The 23,235-nt window shown below is 43.9% G+C and overlaps 3 protein-coding genes across 3 annotated transcripts; all 3 read left to right on the forward strand.

Annotated features, from left to right (window-relative positions):
- The first annotated feature begins 7,011 nt into the window (after window positions 1–7,011).
- Window positions 7,012–9,423, forward strand: LOC113717105 (pentatricopeptide repeat-containing protein At2g30780-like). The gene is made up of 2 exons (XM_027241762.2): window positions 7,012–7,484; window positions 8,086–9,423. The coding sequence occupies exons 1-2, from the start codon at window positions 7,041–7,043 to the stop codon at window positions 9,208–9,210; spliced, it is 1,569 nt and encodes a 522-aa protein (XP_027097563.1). The 5' UTR covers window positions 7,012–7,040; the 3' UTR covers window positions 9,211–9,423.
- A 3,831-nt stretch (window positions 9,424–13,254) lies between these two features.
- LOC140020453 (uncharacterized) lies at window positions 13,255–16,902 on the forward strand. Its single transcript, XM_072071568.1, has one exon. It carries the CDS (start codon window positions 13,255–13,257, stop codon window positions 16,900–16,902), a length of 3,648 nt encoding a protein of 1,215 aa, XP_071927669.1.
- Window positions 16,903–17,208: 306 nt separating this feature from the next.
- On the forward strand, window positions 17,209–17,709 carry LOC140020469 (uncharacterized). Its single transcript, XM_072071569.1, has one exon. The coding sequence runs from the start codon at window positions 17,209–17,211 to the stop codon at window positions 17,707–17,709; it is 501 nt and encodes a 166-aa protein (XP_071927670.1).
- Window positions 17,710–23,235: the final 5,526 nt, after the last annotated feature.

Consider the following 23,235-nt stretch of genomic DNA (forward strand, 5'->3'; position numbering starts at 1 on the left):
TCTTATTTTTCAATTTGGGATAATTTCAAAAGCCTCTTCCCTTCGCGTTTCGGTAATTACACTGAGTTTGTTTGGATAAAATTTATTTGGATGATTTATTTGATCTAGGTACTGTAGCACTTTTTGTGATATAATGTATGTGAAATAAAAAGGTAATTGAAAATTGTGTGTATGATGCAAGCAAAACAAAATTTGAAATTTTTATTCCAAATTCTTGTTGTCCAAACAAACTCAGTACTGTATTCATCTATGCAGTAAAATGACTGTAACATTCATCACTTGTGCATAATCTCATATCATTAAAAAAAAATAAAAAAATCATGCAATCCATTCCAATCCTGGTATCATATTATCGGGCCCTCTCTTTTTAAAAAAGAAATGGGAGAATTATCGAATTGAAATTACCCAGTTACAAGTTGTGAGTGCAGATAAAAAAAGGATCGTAATGAAAACAAAAGTGATGCCTAAAAATCGAAAAGGAATTGGTGGTTATGCTATCATGCCAAATTTGTGCAGAAAAAGTTTTAGGGTAATGATGGATGATATTGGGCTGTCAACAAATTTGAGAATATGAGAATTCGGTTTTAGTGGCTTGATGAGTCGGTTTTTTTTTTTTTTGTCTATATAAGGTGTATCCCAACTTTTTCGGACTAATCACTTTGTACTTGAAGTACCCTATCTCCCAAGAGTACCCAGACGTTAAGAGAGGTTCGAACCCTGAACCTTGGGATCTGAATGGCTACCCCAAGACCAGGTGATCTAATCCCGAGGGGCTTGATGAGTCGGTTAGAGTGGTGAGATTTGCCATTTGTAATAGTTACAACAAGGATGAAAGAGATGAGTGTTCATTTTCTCCCCTAATAATGACGTATTTTATGATTTTTAAGGATAACTGTAGAGAGTTGGATCTATGTTGTTATTAAAATAGCAGAAGAAGTATGAGAGGTAAGTGTAAATTTTAAAATTATATAGTTAGAAACCTGAAAGGAAGGTTTCTAGAATGATTGCTTTTTAATTTTAATAATGATACACTAGTATTTGTAGTTTTACCTTCCTCTCTATTTCTTTTTGGTTAATAACGGAAACCCTTGCCTTAGCTAAGAGTAGATATATCTAGCTTTAGGGAACCGAAAAAAAAAAAAACTGCAACTTATTAATTACACAACTAGATCATGCATGTGACAGCCTCACCTTCCCCTAAGGCGAACCAAAGGGTTTAGCAGACTGCTTGCCCAACTCTCGCCAGGACTAACGGTTCAGTTTAGAGCGATCTAATACGTTCCGGAACTTACAAACGCGAGTAAACAAGTCAAAATCCCAAAATAAAAAAAAATGAAATCGGAGCCGGTCCTGAGTAGTAACCGACACGTCAAACCCAACCAAGTCTCAATCAAACATTTATATGTTGAAATTAAGCATATACAATCCAAAGTGGCATACCAAAGTTATTCAAAAGTGGATACATGTACGGTTTGCCAAATCAAAAGAGAAACGGACCTAAAAGTACATTTAGGGTTTCAATCTAGGAGTTATACAAAAGATATGTCCATCTAACTCAATTCGGCAACCAACTATCAATTGCAATCCAAAAGTATTTATTTTCCTGTAAGGAAAACAAAAGGAATAGGGTGAGTTTATGCCCAGTGAGATAATACCACTCAAGCAACAAAGTTCACATAAGCATAAAACTTTTCATTCCAATTCATCAAAAGTAAGCAAAGGCACACATCAAAAGTGGTGATAAAAGGATACGGGCGGCTCTCAAGAGCCCTTTTCCTCGTTTGCATTCTTGATCGAACCTCATTGACTCTCCGTCAATGTTTCAAAGTAACCAACCGTAGATTCCACTTTACTTCCATTCCTTCCACCCAACATATCCCTACCGGACCCGAATTCCAAACACTTGCAATGTGGTAGTACTCGAGTATACCGGAATCGAGAGTCTCTCATACTACAAGATTCCATATAACAGTCCCCAAGGTTCATTAATTGGCACGACCAAGCTCTCGCCGGCTCGATTCAATCAACTACCAATGGGGTTGAGCTCAATGGTAACAATCATGGTCTTTGGATACTTGTCCAAACGACACCAAGTCAAGTACTTTCATTTCATGTAACATTCCATGTAACATTCCAATAACATGATAAACAATGATATAAGGCATAAAAGTGAGAGTGATCAAGTACACCCTCACTTAAATCAATATCGAAGGTGCAATAAACATTCAACACATCCAGTTCAAATATCAAAGCCATAGAGTAACACACAAGTGAGTAGTACACTCACCAAACTTGAAAATGATATTTCATGCACCTCCGTCAAAGGAGCGTCGTGAACCACCGTCACGCCCTAAAACATGCAAACAAGTACAATGAGACTCGATAACGAGTCATAAACCAATGCCAAATACTCCCAAAATAGGGTTCCATAAGCATACATAAGCATTAGAGGAAACCAGAAAAATTCGGAAATGGGGTTAGGCGCTAACCCAAAAAAAATAGTTTTTGATATCATTTTACGATTTGGCACCAAAGGCACTACGATTATCGGATGAAGGTGCAAGATACACCGTTTTGAAGCTAAGAGATAGGGCTACAATGTTGAAGAAGACAACTCTGTCCAGTTTCGAGTGTAACCAGGTCAAAAATGCAAGATACTACACCAGAACCGCAAAAACAGGTTCACAAACCACATTCTAGTTCAAACATCATAAGTCAGGCTACCTAAAGCCAAATTCAGTGATTCCAAGGCCATCCAAAAGCTAAAATACAAGGATACATGTCATCAGAAGACCTCAACAACCAATTCTGAAGCATTCCCAACCAAATTAACCAATTACAGACGCAACTATCAAATTCGGGTAAAACCAGGGTAGCAAGGGTAATTCCGTCTTTTCTCAAGTTACGCTACTTCGATTGACCTGAAATTTTACAGGAATCTCTAAAATATTATTCCCTACAACTTTCATGTTTTAACCCAAAGCCAATTCGGCCTCTAACTATGTGATACAGTGCCGGACAGAATGAAAAACAATGAAACCCTAACTTTCCAATTTTCTTTCCAAAACAGAAATTGCTTGCAATTAACCACTTTTTCCACCTTCTAGCTTCCTTAAATACCATTTCCAATCATCATACATGACCACATAATCATATTCATATGAAAACAGAAAAATTCCCAATAATTATAAAACTTCACCAATTCAACCAAAAATCAAAATATAATCCATAAAATTGCATCTTATACTACCACCAATCATGAATTAAATATCATTAGAGGGAGGAGAGGGGTCCTTCACTACTTACCTTAGCAATACAAGAGAGGGAGCAACTAATCCCCTTAGCTTTCCAAACAACTCCACTAAACACTTCACAAACACTCCCTTGAGGGTTTCTACGGAACAAAAACAAAATTAGATGATTGAGTTATTGGATTTGAGCAAGAGGGAATCAAGAAGTTGAAGAGGTTTTCTTTCTTTCTTCCTTGAAGTTGGCCGGCCACAAGAGCTTGGAAATGAAGCAAATTTTGGTAAGTTTTTTAGTTTATTTAGTCAAATGGTAAAACATGGAATAGTAGTCAAAAGGTCAACCCAATATCCAAGTGACACTTGTCACTTCCATAAATGCATCTCTATCTCTTTGTTTTCTCTCACACCAATCCAAATAGCAACATCTAATTATCTCTTAACACCCGATTAATTAAATCCAGTATCCAAAACTTAAGCTAACTGGCCGAATTTTTTCGAACTTTTCGCCCTAGTGGGTCCCACGTCCGGTATACGCTCTTAATTTCTTAAAAACTATTCGATACTAGAAAAATCATTTAAAAACTATATCTGCTCCTTAAAAGTATCTAGAAATTTTCTTAATCACGAAAATGCAGAAAACAAGCCATTGAATATAATAAAACCTAGGAAATGAAAAAAAATTACGAGTTCTCACAATGCATCTGTATAAAGATGACTGTTAATTATCCCTTTTTTTTTTTACTAACTAGATGTAATATAAGTAAGTGATATTAAAGGGAGAATGGATTGCCAATATCATCTCCTTTATAACCTTAATACAGTTAACCAAAAATAGGGGGAAAAAAAAAGACTGATTACCTTCAGTAATTAAACTTTTAATCAAATGGGGAACTCAATTACTATCTCACTTTAGCAATTTTCAATTTGGCATGTCCGTAGCATTGTCATAGCCATTCTTGTAGGCACAATGCAAACAACATTTTCTTCCAGTGCGCGTTCATACTACGTTGTGTGTTCGTATGCCTAAAGTCTAAGGCTCTGTTTGGATTCAAGAGTTTTTCAAATATTATTAAAATTTTTAAAAAGTAGTCTATTTTTTTTTAATGTTTAAAATATATCCCAAAATATATTCTAAAAACTCTTCTACTCTTAAATATTCTAAAATATTTTTTAAAATATATTATAAAAATTCTGCTACAGTAAAATTTTTCAAAAATACCTCTAAAAACAACTAATCCAAACAGACCCTAATACTTCATTTATCTAACAAATTAATTTTACATGCCAAAGCTTCTTTTTTTTTACTGGTGTCAACCATGTGAAAATCAAAGTTGGCTCATTAAAATTTAGTGAAAAATGCTAATCACTCTTTTTTTTTCTTTTTTCCTTTTTTAAGGCAAACAATGGATGAGATTTAAGAATTTTTTGTCTAGTAGACAGAGAATGTGATTTAAGAAGTGATGAGAGAAAATGAGAGAATTAAACCCAAGATCTTTAATTATTGAACCTTAATCACCTTGTAACATATACATAATTCAACATGCCACGCATGATAAGGAAGTAACTTATGGCATTATTACCTACGTGTTTCTTGATTAATTGTTACCTTAAAGTTTTGTTATAGGAAAGTAACTATATGTAAAATGGCTAAAGATAAATTAAGATTAAAGACAAATACAGTAAAGGTGATATTTAAATATTGAATGTGAAATTCGATATAGTTTATAATTGGTGATATTTGTATAAAACCTGATCTTGCGTGCATAGCAATTGCATGGATTGATTACATTTAGCAAATATATTGTTCAATATTTGGATATTTCCTAATAAAATAGAAAAAATAATTTGTTTTCTTTGAGCATTCTAAAATCTTAACTATTGGTTGGACAAATTCTACGGACACTAATGTTATCAATAATGTTGTTTAAACTTAGCTATAATGGAGGTTGTGTCTGTCTTAACACTCATAGGGTTCACGTTTAGCAAGTTTGATGTTTTCGTTGTCGTGTTCTTGACAACAATGAGCACTAAATGTTGGATCATCTGATATGGATGTTTGCAGTTTTTACAGTTCTACGAAATAAAGTAAGGAAACGGGTTAATAATTGCAATTTGATTTATAAATTCATTACAATGACGGGATTAGATGTTCAATAATTATTGACCAAGTTGTTTATATTGAAGTATGTTAAACACAATCAATTTTAGAAAAAAATTTGTTATATTTTGGTGGTGTTAGTTGTAAATAACTCGTACCTCTCATGCATATAGTTTGTATTTATTTAAGTTGATAAAATTTTCATTTCTTGATTAATGTAGTTAAGGTATCATTTACACATATATGTTCATAATTAAGGATTATACTACATATGACATCAGTAAAGGTGGCAATTTGTCCCAAATCCCAATGGGTTACACATGCCCATAAAACTTTGGGCGGGTTGGGTACTGGAATTTGATATTGGGTTTAAAATGGGACAAATCCCAATTATACCCATTAATTGATGGGAAATTTTGGGAAATACTTGGATACTCATTGGGCTCAAATAGCAAGGGCTTCGTTTGGATTAGCTGTTTTTTGGGGTGTTTTTCAAATATTTTATTGTAGCAGTGTCAATGAAAATTTTTACTATAATTTTTTTTTGGAAATATTTGATATACTAATGTGGATGGGATTTTTTTGAGTTATTATATATTACTGTAACATTGTATTTGAAAATTTTGTTTTTTGAAAAAATAGCCAATCCAAACAGAGTCTTAGATTCAAAAATTATCTTTAACAATTTTTATAGTCATACCAGCGAATATAATCTAGCAGTCTTCTTAATCATTATCCACCAGAATTTCCAGCATTTCAGTCAGTTTAGACCTGTCATCCTTGGACAATGATGAGAATAAATATTCAACACCCTAAGTGCCTTGGCCATCTTAATATATGTTGGAATATGACTGTATATCTATCTTTTCCTTTATTTGTTAATCCAAAATTTGGTGGGAATCCTGAGTATAAAGCACTTGCATGTTTATTTAATAAAACTAAAAGAAATTTAATAAATCAAAAATATTAAAGTTATATAAAAAATAAAAAATGAATTAAAGGAAAAAAAATATGTAGAAAATAGATTTGGGTATTGGGCGGGATCAATCTAAACCCATCCCAAAGTGATCCCGCCCAAATTAGTCCAAAAACACATATGGGTAAGGTTGGATTCAAACTCATATGACTCGGTTCCATCTTAAATCCAAGCAAATTCCGCTCATCCCGCCTATTTTGCCAACTCTAGACATCAAACAAGTATTCAGTAAAATTGTACAGTGATTACTTTATACGCGAATTGATTTCGGATTAGAAATAGTTAAGTGGTTGAAAGTCTGATTCATTTTTCGTGATTAATCATTACCTATCCGTTTTATGGCAGGGGAGTAGTTTATGGCGTTATTACCTACCCGTTTAGTGATTATGCATTTTATAAACTCTGTGTTAGTTTAGTATTGTCAAAAAAAAAAAAAAAGGAGTTAACAACTCATGAAAATCTTTCCTTAAAAAAAAAAAAAACAGTGAACATGAACATTTGGGCCAAAGTTGCAAGAAGCCCAAATAAGTAAGATCCGGGCTTTTCAATTCCCCAAAATTGCAGCAGTGCTCTTTGTCATCCTCTTCTATCGAGAATCATCTGCAGAACGAAGAAGAAACGACGGCGTCTGGCGGACGCAGCCCCACCGAAATCCCAAACACCAGCGAACAACTATGATCAGGATGCGAGGGAAGTCCTGTATTTCCATTGAAGAACTATGAAACGAGCTTGGAAATTATCATCAGACGCAGCCCAAACGAGAGATCGGTTCCTCCAGAGAAGATGCTCGGGCTCCCATAACCCCCCTACAACGAGCCCTTCCTTGAACCCATCATCATGTAAAACCCCTACTTCTGCTTCCAGGTTGCTTCGACAATGTCCGCCCCAGACGCCATCTACCACCTCCCAAATCGTGTGGCCAAACATCGCCCCTTTATTCCTTAACAAATGGCGCAGCCCAGGTGATTCGACCGCCAAACAAGATCAAAGAGACAGGGTCTCAGCATTGAAAGAGGAGTTATTGAAGTACAGCGGCGATGCGGAGAATATTGAGAGAGTTTTGGAAGAAAAAGGGGTGCCTTTGTTTCGGACTTATTATGATGGCTCTGCTGTTATTGAGCTCTTAAAGCAGTTGGCTTCCTCTCCTGATTTAGCCCTTCAGGTCTACCCTTTTCCTTTAACTAACATCTTTCTTTAATGTTGTTTATGCACCTGGGGAACTATGAATATGCCTGTTGGCGTAGTTTTGTCAAATTTTGTTCGTCTCTTTTAATGAATAAACGAAACCAGATGAGGGTCTTATGGCGATACTCCCCGCTAGTTAGATCTATCAGCCATCAAGATGGTTGTTTCTTAGACTTCAATGAATGAGTATGGATAGGGTAATGAAGAGTTCAGTGTTGAATGCTGTCTTATACTTGAAACTTGTGAAATTGTTCCGTTTCAATAGCAAGTCTACACATCCCATAGTACAATAGAGAATCCGGTCCCATCTGAATTTAGTGAAAATGTTTGGACTTGACAAAAAGTCTAGACATCCCACTGCAAATTCCGGAGCCATGAAAACGTGCAGTTCTTACAGAAAGTCTCCACATCTCATTGTCCAATTCAGAATTTGGAGCTGTTTGAATTTAGTGATGAGTCTAATCCACATCTCATTGTACTAGATATTTGCTTTCTTTAGTATTAATTCAAGTAATGAATGACAGCTAGACAATAGTGTGTATCTCTGTATCAGTTTTGTGGAATTTCTTTCTTTTTAGATCTTCAATTGGAGAAGGGAGCAATTAGACCATGGTGCACCTATGACGAACGAGGAGTATGCCACGGGCATTACTTTGGCTGGAAGATTGAAGGATGTTGATCTCGCAGCTGAGCTTTTTGCTGAAGCTGCCAACAAAAAACTTAAGGAAACCTCTCTGTACAATGCACTTATGAGTGCTTACATGTACAATGGTTTGGCTGCAAAATGTCAGTTAGTTTTCTGGGATTTGAGGCGGGAAGAAACATGTAAACCAACAATTGTCACATATAACATTCTCATCTCAGTCTTTGGACGGTTGATGCTGGTAGATCACATGGAGGCAACTTTACAAGAGATCAAGGATCTGAATCTCTCCCCTAATTTGAGCACATACAAAAATCTAATTGCTGGATATATTACTGCATGGATGTGGGACAATATGGAAAAGACCTATATGATCATGAAGGCAGATGACGTGAAGCCCGACCTTTCTACCCATTTGCTGATGCTCCGAGGGTATGCGCACTCTGGTGAGTTGAAAAAGATGGAAGAGATTTATGAGCTGGTAAAAGATCATGTGAATAATAAGGAAATTCCCTTGATTAGAACTATGATATGTGCGTACTGCAGGAGTTCTGTTTCAAATAGGGTTAAAAAGATCGAGGAATTGTTGGTGTTGATTCCAGAAAATGATTACAGACCTTGGTTGAATGTGTTACTGATTTGTCTGTATGCAAATGAGGATTCACTGGAGCAAATGGAAAATTTAATTAGTGAGGCATTTGAGCATAATACTGCTGTCAGGACAACTGTAATAATGCGTTGCATAGTTTCAAGTTATTTCCGAAATGATGCAGTGGACAAGCTGGCTAATTTTGTGAAACGCGCAGAAAGTGCTGGCTGGAGACTTTGCCGGTCTCTTTATCACTGCAAAATGGTTATGTACTCATCACAAGGGCGCCTTGCTGAGATGGAGATGGTTGTGGATGAGATGCGCCAAGTGAATGTCTACTTTTCCAAAAAAACGTTTTGGATACTGTACAAGGCCTACTCACAATGGGGTCAAAAGTGTAAACTAAAGCAGGTTTTAGGAATGATGTGCAAACACGGTCATTCTATTCCTTTGAATACATGCAGTTCATAGTGCATCCTTCAATTCAACAGTTTCAGTGTGCTGAAAGAATAATTTTGGTAACTGTATTCTGCAGCTTCCAGTTAGACAGTCGATGTGCCTAAGACACACACCCAGAAGTTCACCAAAGAAAATTCCTTGGTTCCCTAGGTCAGCAACTAGAATTTTAGGTTTCACTCTAATCTGAAGACTGATTTACTATATACCAGCATTTTAGTTTTTCTCCTTTTTTCTCTCTCTCTCTCTCTCTCTTTTTTACCTTTTTTCCTTCTTCCGGTACCTCTGTGAAAGTCTGGCCTTCACCTTTTACATTCTAATGCTCATGACTTGACAAATTAGTTTTCTCCAAGACCCATGATTTTGTGGTAAAGTGTTTGTGTATATCAGGTCTAGAGGTAACGGATGTTGTTCAATGTAGAAGGAACAATTGGTAATGTTGTATGTGAATACGTTGGAGTGTCGTGCTACATCGGTGTATAGAAATGTTCTTCAACACATCTGAAACAAGGGGCCGATTTTGCCAAAACAAAGATTGAAGGATATTGTCTAAGTTTAGTATTTTCTACTATAACATTTGGATTTAAATTTTGCTGCCACTCCAATGTCGTGTTTGGTGTCGGTGCCATGAAATGTGTCAGCAACGAGGTAACGAGATTTGGTTGATGACAGAGTTGTTTTGACTGATGTTTAGTGCGCTTTTCTTTTACTGCATCAGAAACATCTGTGGATTAGTGCAATGCATCTTCATTTTACAGTATAGCCTGTTTGATGAGGTGCACAACATAGATGGATGGTGAAGTTTCTAGAATGTAGGACAAACTTTGGGCAGCAATCAGCTGAATGACATGTCAAATTTTGGTTTTGCATACTCCTGCAAGGTGGCAATTAGCCAAATATGGGGGCAGGATGACAACCATTCCCGAAGGTTCATGGGCTTGATTTGCCAAATCTTTAAATTTGAAAAAAAAAATTGTAAGTTTCAGATCATACGGTGTACATCGCCATGTATTGGGGACACAAATAGGTGTTCTATGCTTATATGTTGTGTTCAAACAAAAGTGATTGACATTCTTGAACAAACAACTCACAATTTGTTCATATGGATATAGCTGTCCCTGCCCTTGACCCCAATTGCCCTTTCTTTTCTGTTGGAAGGTTGATTGCAAGGGAAGCTAAACTCCTGCAGTCCTGCATTCTTACTTTTTGGGGACGTATGAATGATTGTGTTTATTTTGTCATATACATAATTGACTCTGCAGTCTGATTTATATCCGCCATATGATGACTGCCTATTTCAAAATGAAATATATGGAATCACACCATTGTACTTGCGACTAGGGTGGCAATCGGGTCCAAATCGGGTTGGCAGGTCGGGTTGAGATCCGCGTATAACAGAAAACTCGTACCTGACCCGCGCAACCCGAAACGGGTCCGGATATTTGACTCGAATCCGAAAATTTCAGGTTTGCGGATTGACGGGTCGACCCGAAATAACCCGAAACTTAATTTTAATTTATTAATTTACCACTGTAATTTCTAATAAAATCAATTTTGTATAAGACTAATTACATAATCAAGTAATAAAAATTTAAATAAATAATTCCAAATCAAATCTAAAATAAATTAAAAAACACCGTAAAAGTGTTTTATTCCAAACCAAATATAAAATAAATTAAAACAGTATAAAAGTAAAAAATAATATAATACATTATTTATCCAAATATAATAATTTCAACTTCACACAAGTTAAATAAATTCATTTAGGATTAAGTGATTAATGCCTTTGGGAAAAAAAGAATAACTTAATTTAGTTAGATAAAATAATTTTTATATTTATTAAATTATTTTTAATTCGTAAACGGGTTATCGGGTCACTCACGAATTGGACCGAATTCAATCCGTTTTCTTTTCGGATTCGACCCGATTCTGACCCCCAACCCGCGAAACCTTAACCTAAACCTATTAATTTGGTGTTAGGTTCGTGTCGTGTTTTCAGGTCGTGTCGAAAATTGCCGCTCCTACTTGCGACAGCCGATATTTCTGTTGAATTGTGTTGAAATTGGGTTTGATCGAGGCATGTATGGATGGACATTGGACAGTGATCTACCTCGCCAGAACCTTAAAAAAGATTCGGCTGCTTGTATCCATAGTATCGCCTGACAACAACATGAAAATGCTTAAATGATTATTGCCACCAGCGTCTTGATGCTGTCCGAACTCAAGAAGTCTGTCTGAACTCAGAAGTCTATGGTTTGGGTCCGTTCTACTTGGAAGTCCAGTCTTCTTCGGCGGGCGTTATTTCGAAAGCACAACGGACGGGATGCATCATGTTTGTATGTACATTGTATAGGGGGATATGAGAAAGTGTGTATTGTATTGGGAAAAATGTACGAGTTCCGTGGATGATATTTGTAGTGGGGCCCATGTACACATCGGCCTGGCCCGCGAGTTCGGGCAGAGGGAGGTTCTCGGCCCTGCAGGTCGGCTTGGGGGCCCAGAGGGCGCGGCCTCCCCCGAGCGGATGGGCCGCGCGGGCTGCAGAGTCCAAGCGCGCCTCAACTAAGTTATGGAGCCCTAGGGAGAGTTCCGTTCCCATAAGGACTCCCTGTTCTGCTAGGAGACTACTACCTGTGGGTCTATAAATACTACGCGAGGGGAAAACACAAGGTACGCTATTCATAGCACAAACTCTACTCTTTTACTTACGAATCCCCTTCTGACTTGATCGTCGGAGTTGCTCCAGGGGACTTAGCCCCGCAGCTCGCCCACGTGCAGGTCGAACACTCCAGCTCGCTCCCCAGGCACCAGGCCAGGTCGGACCTTCACTTCGGCAGTCGCATCAATTGGCGCCGTCTGTGGGAACGTTACTTTTCCTCGCGAATCATGCCGAAAACTAGGTCCCAAAGGATAGCTGGTGGATCCAAGGGGATGGAGCGAAGCGGCCCCCAAAACTCTCACCGGGACCCGATACCCGAAGAAGGAGGGGCGGGGCCCTCACGAATTCCGCCCGAACAGTTGGTTCAAACGGTGGCAGCAAACCTGCCCACCTTCGAGGCGATCATGAACTACCTCAAAGGGCAGTCGGGAGGACAGTCCGACAAGGAGCCTAAGGTCCAAGGAGCCGACCTGTCAGAGTCCCGAACTGGGAGCCCCAATCACGGGGCCAAGCGGGCGCATCGGAAACTCATGCGTGAGCAGGTCGAGGTCGTAGAGCCATCTCACAAGAACTCCCGAACTGAACATCCGGAGCCCGTCCGGAGGCTCTCCCCCCGGAGGGAGCGACAACAGGTACGGGACGAGCTGGACCTAATGCTCGACCCGGAGGCGGACAGGTACATTGCTTCCCCCTTTGTGCTTGACATCGAGGAATACCAACTGCCCGCGAAGTTCAAAATTCCAACCATGAAATCTTACGACGCCACTACGGATCCGGAAGACCACCTGTTCGTGTTCATGACGCAGATGAGCTTACAAACGGCCGCGGATGCGGTCAGGTGTAAGACCTTCCCGATGTTCCTAGAAGGAAGGGCTCGGCAGTGGTTCCAGGGACTTCCCCCCAAATCGATCAGCTCTTTCAATCAGCTCGCGCGACTGTTCTCAGCACAGTTCGTTTCCTCACGAGCCTTCTCTAAAAGCACCGCTCACCTTATGACCATCCAACAAAGGGTCGAGGAATCACTGCATGAATACATGGTGCGGTTCAATAACGAATCCCTCCAGGTCCGCGACCGAGACGACAAGGTGGTCATGGCTGCCTTCATTAACGGGCTACGGAAGCAGAAGTTATACACCGAGCTCGTGGAGAAACCGCCCAAGTCAGTTCGGGAGATGCTGGATCGAGCTCATGAGAAGGCCAATGCTGAAGAGGCCAATCGCTTGAAGAGCGCTCAAGAGAGGCAGAGGGATGACAAGCGCCGAAGGATAACCGACTAAGGGGACGTGCGACGTGACCAAGGGCGGAAGACTACTTATGACCACCCGCCTAGAAGCCGGCCCTTAGGGGGGGACAAGCCTTGGACTTCCCTCACGGCCCCCAGAGCTCGGGTCCTTGTAGTAATGGAGCAGCAGGGACTTTCCCGACCTCCCCAACCCTTGGCCGGAGACAAAAGCAGACGGGATCAGGACCTGTACTGCGCCTACCACCGAGACGTCGGACACGATACTGAGGACTGCCGACACCTCAAGAAGGAGATCGAAAAGCTGATACGAAGAGGCCATCTCGGGCAGTTCGTCCGTGACGGACGAGCAAATCAGAGGCCAGGGGGGTTCAAGCGAGACCGGGCGACCAGCTCGCACGACCGACCTCGAGGTCCCCGAGATCGGACTCCGGAGCAGGGGGTTCAGAACCTAGCCGGGGTGATTAACACCATCGCAGGGGGACCTGCAGGGGGAGATAGCCATACGGCTAGGCGGAACAATCGGCCTCCCCCCAGCGGGGAGAGCTCGAGCAAACGTTTGAAGATGTACGAGGAGATCGTCTATGGACCAGAGGACGCGGTACCTTTAGCCTCCAACAACCATGAGGCAATTGTGATAGAGGTCATCACGTGCAACTACAAAGTAAAGAAGGTATACATCGACAATGGGAGCGCCATCGACGTGCTGTACTACAAAACTTTTAAAGAGCTGCAGCTGGAGGACAAGCAGCTCATCCCAGTTCGTACTCCCGTAAGGCCAGAGGGAATGATAACTCTCACGGTCACTATTGGGGAATCACCGAAGTGCCGAACTATTCCGGTGAACTTCGCAGTGGTAAAGGAGCCGTCCTCCTACAACATGATACTAGGGCGTCCAACCTTAAACGCACTCCGAGCTGTCTGCTCAACTTTGCACCTCAGCATGAAGTTTCCAACGCCTGATGGGGTGGCCGAGGTGCTGGGAGACCCGGAGGTAGCACGAGCCTGCTATATCGCAACCCTCAAGGGTAAGGAGAAGCTGGTGGCGCAGACAGTCCTTCTGGAGCCCTGGGAGCCTATTGAGAAGGAGGAGAGGTTGGAGACGGACGAGAGTCTGGTTGAAGTGCCCATTTGCCTAGAGCGACCTGATCGAGTGATCAGGGTCGGATCGGGCTTAAACGAGCCAGCGCGGAGAGCTCTGGAGTCCCTTCTGGAGGAGTACGAAGAGATCTTTGCTTGGAGTGCAGACGATATGCCCGGTGTCCCTCCCGAGCTGGCAGTCCATAAGTTGCACGTGGATCCAAACGCTCGACCAGTAAAGCAAAAGAAAAGGAATTTCGCGCCTGAACGGAATGAGGTCGTCAAGGAGGAGGTCGGCAAGCTGTTGGAGGCCAAAATTGTGAAAGAGATCTACTACCCGACCTGGCTAGCCAACCCAGTGCTGGTGAAAAAGGAGGACAGGGCGTGGCGGATGTGCGTAGACTTCACCGACCTGAATAAAGCCTGTCCCAAGGACTGTTACCCCCTCCCTCGCATCGATCAGCTGGTCGATTCAACTACTGGCTGCGAGATTTTCTGCTTTCTGGACGCCTTCAAAGGATATCACCAGATAGCCCTGGACGAGGAGGATAAAGAGAAGACTGCCTTCATCACCGAGTACGGTACGTACTGCTATACCACCATGCCATCCGGATTGAAGAACGCCGGCGCGACCTATCAACGGCTGGTCAACAAGTTATTCAAAAACCAGATCGGCCGCAACATGGAGGTATACGTTGATGACATGCTGGTGAAAAGCCGAACTCAGGAGCAGTTCGTCAACGACCTCAGAGAAATCTTTGACGTCCTACGGAGCTCGCGCATGCGGCTGAACCCTAAGAAGTGCACTTTCGGGGTTAGGTCGGGCAAGTTCTTGGGGTACATGATATCCAAGAACGGGGTAAGAGCTAATCCCGACAAGGTAAAAGCTATCATGGACATGGCTCCTCCCCGAAACATAAAAGAGGTCCAACGGCTAGCTGGCAGGATGGCGGCCCTGAGCAGGTTCTTGTCAAAATCTGCAGTTCGGGGTTCCCCTTTCTTCAGGGCCCTGCGAAGGGGTCCCCAGTTTGAGTGGACCCCTGAGTGCCAGCGAGCATTCGACGAGCTAAAAGCCCACATCGTTCGGTTGCCAGCCTTGACCTCTCCCGCACACGGAGAGATTTTATTTATCTATCTAGTAGTAGGGGAGGAGGCAATCAGTGCGGTGCTAGTTCGGGAAGAAGGCAAGATCCAGAAGCCCGTATACTACGTCAGCCGAGCCCTGCAGGGCGCGGAGCCAAGGTACACCTCGATTGAGCGGTATGTTTTGGCATTAGTTCACGCGGCTCGGAAGCTTATGTCGTATTTTCAAGCCCACCCCGTGGTGGTTATGACCGACCAGCCGCTCAAACAAATTCTTTCCAAACCTGATGCGTCAGGGAGAATGGTGAGGTGGGCTGTGGAGTTGTCTGAGTACGACCTCAGCTACCAATCTCGCACGGCCATTAAGGCCCAAGCATTGGCGGATTTTATAGCCGAAGGGGTCTCCTTCGGGCAACGGGAATCACAGGTCGAACGGACCAGAGACACAGCTAAGGCCAAGCAGGTCGGAGAAGCTGTCGAGGTCACGCAGACCTCCAAGGCCCAAGACGCAGCCGAGGCCAGTCAGGCCGGAAAAGCTGCCCAGGTCGAGCAAGCCACCAAGACTTCCGAGGCCAAGCAGACCATAGATGCAATCGAGGCCGAGCAGGCCGAAGGACCTGCCAAGGTCGGACAGGCCACAAGGGAAGCCCAGGCCAAACGGATCGGAGACGCAGCGGAGGCTGAACAGGCCAACGAGGCTGTCGAGATTGAACAGGCCACTGGCGAAGTCGATCAGACCATTCCGACCTGGACACTATTCGTAGATGGGTCGTCGAGCCAGGAAGGATGCGGAGCGGGACTTCTCTTGACCAGCCCCATGGGGGATGAGTTGGCCTACGCCCTGAGGTTTGATTTTAGGGCCTCCAACAACGAGTCCGAGTACGAGGCCCTGGTCGCGGGGATGGTGATAGCTCGGAAGCTGGGGGCCGAATCAATAGAAGTCTACAGCGACTCGCAGCTGATAGTAAATCAGGTAGGGGGAAGTTATGAAGTCAAAGAGGAGCCACTAAGAAGGTACGTCGCAAAAGTGCATGAGCTGAGAGCTCAGTTCAAACTGTTCATGCTCAAGCAGGTCCCGCGAAGCCAGAATAAGAGGGCAGACGCACTGTCCAAGCTCGCCTCCACCTCAGTGGGCACATTGAACAAAGAGGTCTTGGTGGAGGTCGTCAGGAATCGGGCATATGATCAGGTAGACGCGGCCGTTATTCAAGTAGTGAGCTCCTGGATGGATCCCCTCGTGCGATACCTGGCCAATGGAGAGCTCCCCTCAAGTCGGGTGGAAGCACGACGGATCCTTCTTAAATCGCGGGGATACGAGCTCTCTAATGGGGTGCTTTACAAGAAATCCTATCTGCGTCCATGGTTGAGGTGCGTGACTCCGGAGGAAGGAGAGTATATCTTGCGTGAGCTGCATGAAGGTATCTGCGGGAACCACGTCGGACCAAGAGTTTTGGCCAAAAAAGGAATGTTGTCTGGATATTACTGGCCCACTATCTTCTTGGACTCTGCCGAACTAGTAGCTCGGTGCAAATCCTGCCAACTGCACGCTCCGATCCACCACGCCCCGACTCAGGAAATGATGCCTCTTCAGAGCCCTTGGCCTTTCTTCCAGTGGGGGATAGACCTGCTGGGTCCGTTCCCCTGAGCTCCTGGGGGCTATGAGCACGTGGTGGTGGCTGTGGACTACTTCACCAAGTGGGTGGAGGCCGAGCCCCTTACCACCATCAGCAGCAAGTCGGTTCAGAAATTTCTCTGGAGAAACATTGTTTGCCGATTTGGTATACCTCGGGTCCTAGTCTCAGACAATGGACGACAGTTCGCAGACAATTCTCTCCAAGGTTGGTGCACGGAGCTCGGAATCCGGCAGCACTTCACCTCGGTAGGTCATCCCCAAGCCAATGGGCAGGTCTAAAACGTTAACAGGACTATCCTGCATGGTTTGAAGACGCGGATGGAGTCCGCTCGAGCTGGGTGGCTGGGCGAGCTGCCCACCATACTATGGGCCTACCGAACCACTCCCCGAACTGCCACTCAGGAGACCACTTTCGTTCTGACCTATGGAGCAGAGGCTGTGATTCCTGCAGAGATAGGCGTGCCTTCGGGCAGGGTTCAGAACTTCATAGCTCAGGACAATGAAGACGAGCTGCGTCTTAACCTTGATTTGCTGGAAGGAAGGAGAGAAGAGGCGGCTATACGCATGGCTAAGTATAAGGGACAGGTTGCGCGACACTACAATGCTAGGGTGAGGCCCCTATCTTTCAAGCCAGGGGATCTGGTCCTAAGGAAGAACAGCGTAAGTCGGCTTCAGGGCACGGGCAAGCTGGATCCAAACTGGGAGGGACCCTACGTGGTGAAGGAGGCAGACCGAGCTGGATACTGCAAGCTAACTCACCTCAGCGGCGAGGAGGTCCCGCGTACTTGGCACAATTCCAACCTGAGGATTTTCCGTTAAGCTCGCGCATGACAGTTCGCTTCAAGGTCAAGACTTTGGTTAATGTTAATGTATTTAGCTAATAAGTTATTTTCATCTTGGAGAATAGCTCATTTAGGTCGGCATAGGGCCGAACTGATATGTCTTATTGTGCGAAGCTTTGCGAAATGCGATTAAGTATAAAGCAAAAGGAAGGCTTTCATTTCATTCAATAAAAACTGTACAACGAAGAGCAGAGCTCATACAAAACAAACTGCCTACTGACAGTTCGAGTTCTACCCTAAGCCCTATTCTAGTTTTCACCCTCCTCCTCCTCCTGCTCGGATTCGGGGGTGGTCACTGGCAGCAGGGGGTCGGCAACCAGGTCGGTCAGTTTCCGTCCGTGCGTATAGCCCTCCACCAGGCGGTCGAGCTGCTCCACGGCCAGGGGATTGTAGCTGGGAAAGTTTCCCAGGTCGAACCCGGGCAGACCTAGCCCTTGCACTTCCTGCAGGGCCTGGGAATACCCATGCTGCAGAACGGGGGTATTCAGGATGGCCAGGTCGCCCCTGAATTCCTCGGACCTGAGGAAGGTCCGCACGCCCTCCTGGCTTCCCTCAGCCCTGGCTGCCTCCGCCTGAGCAGACAGCCCAGCTGCCTTCTGCTGTTCCTCTTTCAACTGGGAGGTCAGCTCGGCGTTCTTCTTCAGTTCTAGCTCGAAGTTTGTGTGGACTTGCGCGAGCTGCTTCTTCAGGCCTTGAGCTTCGGCCACTGCTGCTTCGTTCTGGCTGAGCAGTTTCTCGTTGGCCGTCTTTGTCTCATTCAGCAGGGGAAGCAGGCTTTCGTAGCGCCTGGCCAGCTCGGACCCAACCAGGTTCACCTGCGCCGTTCCCGTGTAGAAGTAACTGAGAAGGTCGGATGACTCCATGGCCTTGGTCAAGTTGTAGTCCCGTGGGAGGATGGCCCCGTGAGCGAGCTCCCGTGCCACCTCGGGGAATTGAGCTCGGTCATTTATGGATAGCTTCCACGGGGGGCAGAAGTGCATGGGGTGCTGGTGCGTCGTCAACCGCGTCTGGGGATCGAAGAGCAGGGAGCTCTGGCGTTGCCATAAGTTAGGGGGAGCTTCAGCTCGGGCTTGCTCTTCGGCTGTGTTCACGCCGTAGTGGCCGCCTTGAGCAGTCTCAGGTGTTGACCTCTCCTCCCGAGCTGGGAACGAGGGCGTTTCCACCCTGGCTCTCTTGGCAGTTGTCTTCTTTTTCTTCTTCTTCCCAGCCTCGATCGCCTTGGAGGATTGGGCAGGGGCTGGCTGAGGTATCGGAATGGGCGCCGAGCTGGCTGGGTTAGCCGAGGGATTATGAGTCGTGGCGCCCGGGTTGCTGGTACCGCCGATGGACAGAAGTGAGGAGAACCGCTTCACTGCACAGACAGATGCCCAGGAGGTCAGTAGAGGCCTTTAAAAAAAAAAAAAAGAGATAAAAGGGCAGGATAGTTACAGGTGTCCAGCTCGTCCAAGGAGAGTGGTCTATCCTCTGTAGAGGGATCCGAGGAGCTAGCTCGGATCAGCCCCGCCGCCCAGAGCTGGTTGTTGCTGAGTTCCTTCACGTCCAGCTTCGCATCCGAGCTGAGTAGACGGCTAAACTCGGACACGGGGAGCAGGGACGGAAGGGGATCTGAGACTTGAGTCTCTGCCCTCCAGGTAAGGGGAGGAAAACCTAAGTTCTTCACAAAGAAGAATTGAGGCTTCCAGTCCTTGATAGAGGAAGGTGCCCCCGTGAACAGCTCGCGGGTGGGGGTTTTCGCTCCACTTCGTCGGGCAAAGTAGAACCACCCAGGCACCTTCCCACTGACCTTCATCTGGAAGAAGGCTCGGAACAGGTCAAGAGAAAAGGGGATTTCGAGTGCTCGGCAGAGGATGAAAAACCCTATGATGGAGCGAACAGCATTGGGGATGACCTGAGTTATGCGGATGCCCCAGAAGGTAAGGATAAAGAAGAGGAAATTGGGAATGGGCAGACGGAGACCAGCCATCAGCTGGTCCCTGTAGATCGCCACGAAACCAGGAGGAGGTCGGCTGGCGACCTCCCCTGGGCGGGCGGCCCTGGGCTCAAATTGAGCTGGGATTTCATATTTTTCCGCCAGCTCGTCAACGTCTTTTTGCTCCAGGGCTGGGGGGATAGTGTCGACTTCCCCAAAATCGCCACTCGGACCCCCCGAGGTCCCTGCCACCGTCTGATCTGGAGCTGCCTGGTCAGCAGCTCCGACCAGAGGCTGGGCAGGTTGCTCGTCTGGGTTCATTATTCTAGCAGGAGACGGGTTGGGAGAGACTATGAGTTCTGGCCCGAATGAAATAGAAGGAGTAGAACTAAGGGAATCTGAAGAGCTGCTATCTAAGAGAATGGGGCTTGCTGTTCTATGCCTATGGGCTGAGCTGGTGACGTCAGAACTATCAGAACTATAAGAAGACATAAAAAGGAAAGGGGAACTTACTGATGGAAGGAGTCGGATGAAAGGCTGATCTAGGTAATGCACGAACTGACTCTGGACTCCTAAGGCAGGGCAACCCGACGTGCTCTCGAAGGAAAAAGGATGAAGCAGCGAACTGATAAAGTGAAGGAGAAGGAGTGAAAATGATGCTTGGAGGGTCCTATTTATTGGCAATGACAGCACGGGAAGATGAAGAGGCGCGCATTTATTCGAACCGTTCATGGGGAACCGTTCCTGACCGCCATAATTAGTCGAGGCGACGGTTGAGGTGACAGGCGCGAACTGATGCGACTGTTGCTTACGCCTCTCCCTGACGAGGGTCCCACGATGAACTGACACGATCTCCAGGAATTCGGCCTAGATTCACGCGCACGATCGATGACTCTAGACTTGAAGGGGGGCTAGTGTAGTGGGGCCCATGTGCACATCGGCCTGGCCCGCGAGTTCGGGCAGAGGGAGGTTCTCGGCCCTGCAGGTCGGCTTGGGGGCCCAGAGGGCGCGGCCTCCCCCGAGCGGATGGGCCGCGCGGGCTGCAGAGTCCAAGCGCGCCTCAACTAAGTTATGGAGCCCTAGGGAGAGTTCCGTTCCCATAAGGACTCCCTGTTCTGCTAGGAGACTACTACCTGTGGGTCTATAAATACTACGCGAGGGGAAAACACAAGGTACGCTATTCATAGCACAAACTCTACTCTTTTACTTACGAATCCCCTTCTGACTTGATCGTCGGAGTTGCTCCAGGGGACTTAGCCCCGCAGCTCGCCCACGTGCAGGTCGAACACTCCAGCTCGCTCCCCAGGCACCAGGCCAGGTCGGACATTCACTTCGGCAGTCGCATCAATATTGATGGGGGGTTGTCCCGCGTCCGTCTCCCTCATGCGGTGTCTGGTCTGGTATGGTCCGGTCTGGTGGGGTGATCTCACGAAATCGTACGTGCGTCTCTACTAAAAGTCCTCCCTTCCTTGTCACTCTTGCCTACCAAGCAAAGAGAAAAAATGGCATGAGAGTGAGTTTTTTTACCGCTTTGGTCGGTGTAAAAATTGTGGTGGGATGCAGAGGCTGCAGCCTCAGTAGGCTCCAAATCAAAATCATTTCGAAGGACCGGGTTCAAAAAAAGATCAAAGGCCAATTGGCAATTTTGGCAGTTGCTTAATTGGTGCGAACCGAACAAAACGTAGTGGAAGCAAGCAAAGAGGGAGAGTACCAATAGATGAAACTAGGAAAAGGACATGCTGGATTTCTAGTTTTTTCTTTTTTTTTTGTCTTTAAAACAAAAGATAAATACTACGTATGAAGTTGCAGTAGGCAACAGTAGTGGTTCCACAAGAGTAGCCGCCGCCGCCACCACCGTTACGTTGTCCGTCCGACACATAATAATAATAACAACGTTTCGTTATGAAAGTAATAATGAGGAGGATAGGATCTGGGCCGTGGTTGAAGCACTGATGGCATCGATCACTTTTCGCTTCGAAACCGGCAAATGAAATGGTAGACATGCGTTGAGGATTGGTCGGATATTAAATGCCTCAACTCTCAACTGGACATATTATATTACTTTAGGACAAAAAAATTTGTCGTCGATTGCCAGTCTGAATTATACTGTACTGCAATAGTTTCGTAGGAGTAGTAAATATCAAGAGCTCGTTCGTTTTCACTTATCATCTCATTTTTGAGGTTTTCAACTTTTCTTCTGAGCGTAGTGGCATTTATTGATGTGATGACTGAAATAGCGATGCGCCAAATTCACTGATCGCCATTGCTGATATGATCCTACTACTTAAACAAACAATCAAACTTCTGCTGCCTTTCACTCGTCAATCTGTGTGGAGTAATTATTATTAAAGAAAAATTTTATAACAGCTCAAAGACAACCAAAAAAAAAAAAAAATCAATAGAAGATAAGACTCAACATGTCAGTCAACAGGAGCCTTCCTACTTACACTATTTTTTTTTTTTAAAAAAATACTACTATTATCAAAAAAAGAAATACTACTAATATATAAACATAAAACTCAAGCCAAAAGCCTCAGCGGACATCCCACTTAACATGTACTCCCTCCGTCCCACTTTAATAGTCCTGTTTCTTTTTTCACACAGTTTAAGAAAAAGTAATTAACTTTGTTGGAAAAGTAAATTTAGATTGCTATTTTTCTAAAATACCCTCACATTAAATATGGTACAACTTTATGGGAACTTGAATTGATGGTAAAAAAGAATCAACTCTCATTAAATGGGGTAGGTTTATAGTAACAGCTACTTACATTGAATAAGGGTATTTTAAGAAAATTAAAATATAATTACATTCTTCAATTGGAAACTGGACTACAATTTGGGACAGATGAAAAATGAATACAGGATTATCAAAGTGGCTATAGTAAGTACCCTATAAATTATTGGCCTCTCACCCACCCAGAGGCCAGAGCTACTGACAAACAAATTAAACAAAAAAAAAAGGGTTAATTACATTTACCTCCCCTGAGGTTTGACCATATTACCAATCAATCCCTGTAATTTGTCCAAATAACGGTCTCACCCTTTGAATGATCAAACGTTTAACAAAAACCCCCTTAATGTCGAAAATGCCCTTTTTGAGGCCATATTGCATTAAAAAAAGAACATATTTTTATTTATTAACCTTCAAGTAATCCAAAAAAATAGAAAAAAGTTTTTGCTTATTTTTTTATAAAAATCATATCTTTGCTTCCATAAATAGTTTTGAATCAATAATTATTTTAAATCTTAAAAATGAATATTAAAAATTAGATAAATTGAAAGAAAAATAAAAAAGAAGTAATTATTTTAAATCCTCAAGTATGGTTCGAATTTGTGGTTCAAGGCATGTTGCGTAGAGCACAAGGCATGTTTTCCTCAATTTGAACCATACTTCAAGAATTAAAATAATTTCTTCCTTTTTTATTTTTCTTTCAATTTATCTAATTTTTAATATTCATTTTTAAGATTTAAAATAATTATTGATTCAAAACTATTTATGGAAGCAAAGATATGGTTTTTATAAAATAATAAGCAAAAACTTTTTTTTATTTTTTTGGATTGCTTCAGGGTTAATAAAATAAAAATATGTTCTTT

Source organism: Coffea arabica, chromosome 1e, assembly GCF_036785885.1.
Source record: "Coffea arabica cultivar ET-39 chromosome 1e, Coffea Arabica ET-39 HiFi, whole genome shotgun sequence".
Lineage (NCBI taxonomy): Eukaryota > Viridiplantae > Streptophyta > Magnoliopsida > Gentianales > Rubiaceae > Coffea > Coffea arabica.

Bases quoted from the DNA above. Each gene is read 5' to 3' on its own strand.
- LOC113717105 (XM_027241762.2), top strand. From the start codon at position 7,041: ATGAAACGAGCTTGGAAATTATCATCAGACGCAGCCCAAACGAGAGAT. The intron at 7,485-8,085 runs GTCTACCCTTTT...CTTTCTTTTTAG, and splicing joins CTCCTGATTTAGCCCTTCAG to ATCTTCAATTGGAGAAGGGA.
- LOC140020453 (XM_072071568.1), top strand. From the start codon at position 13,255: ATGGAGCAGCAGGGACTTTCCCGACCTCCCCAACCCTTGGCCGGAGAC.
- LOC140020469 (XM_072071569.1), top strand. From the start codon at position 17,209: ATGGAGTCCGCTCGAGCTGGGTGGCTGGGCGAGCTGCCCACCATACTA.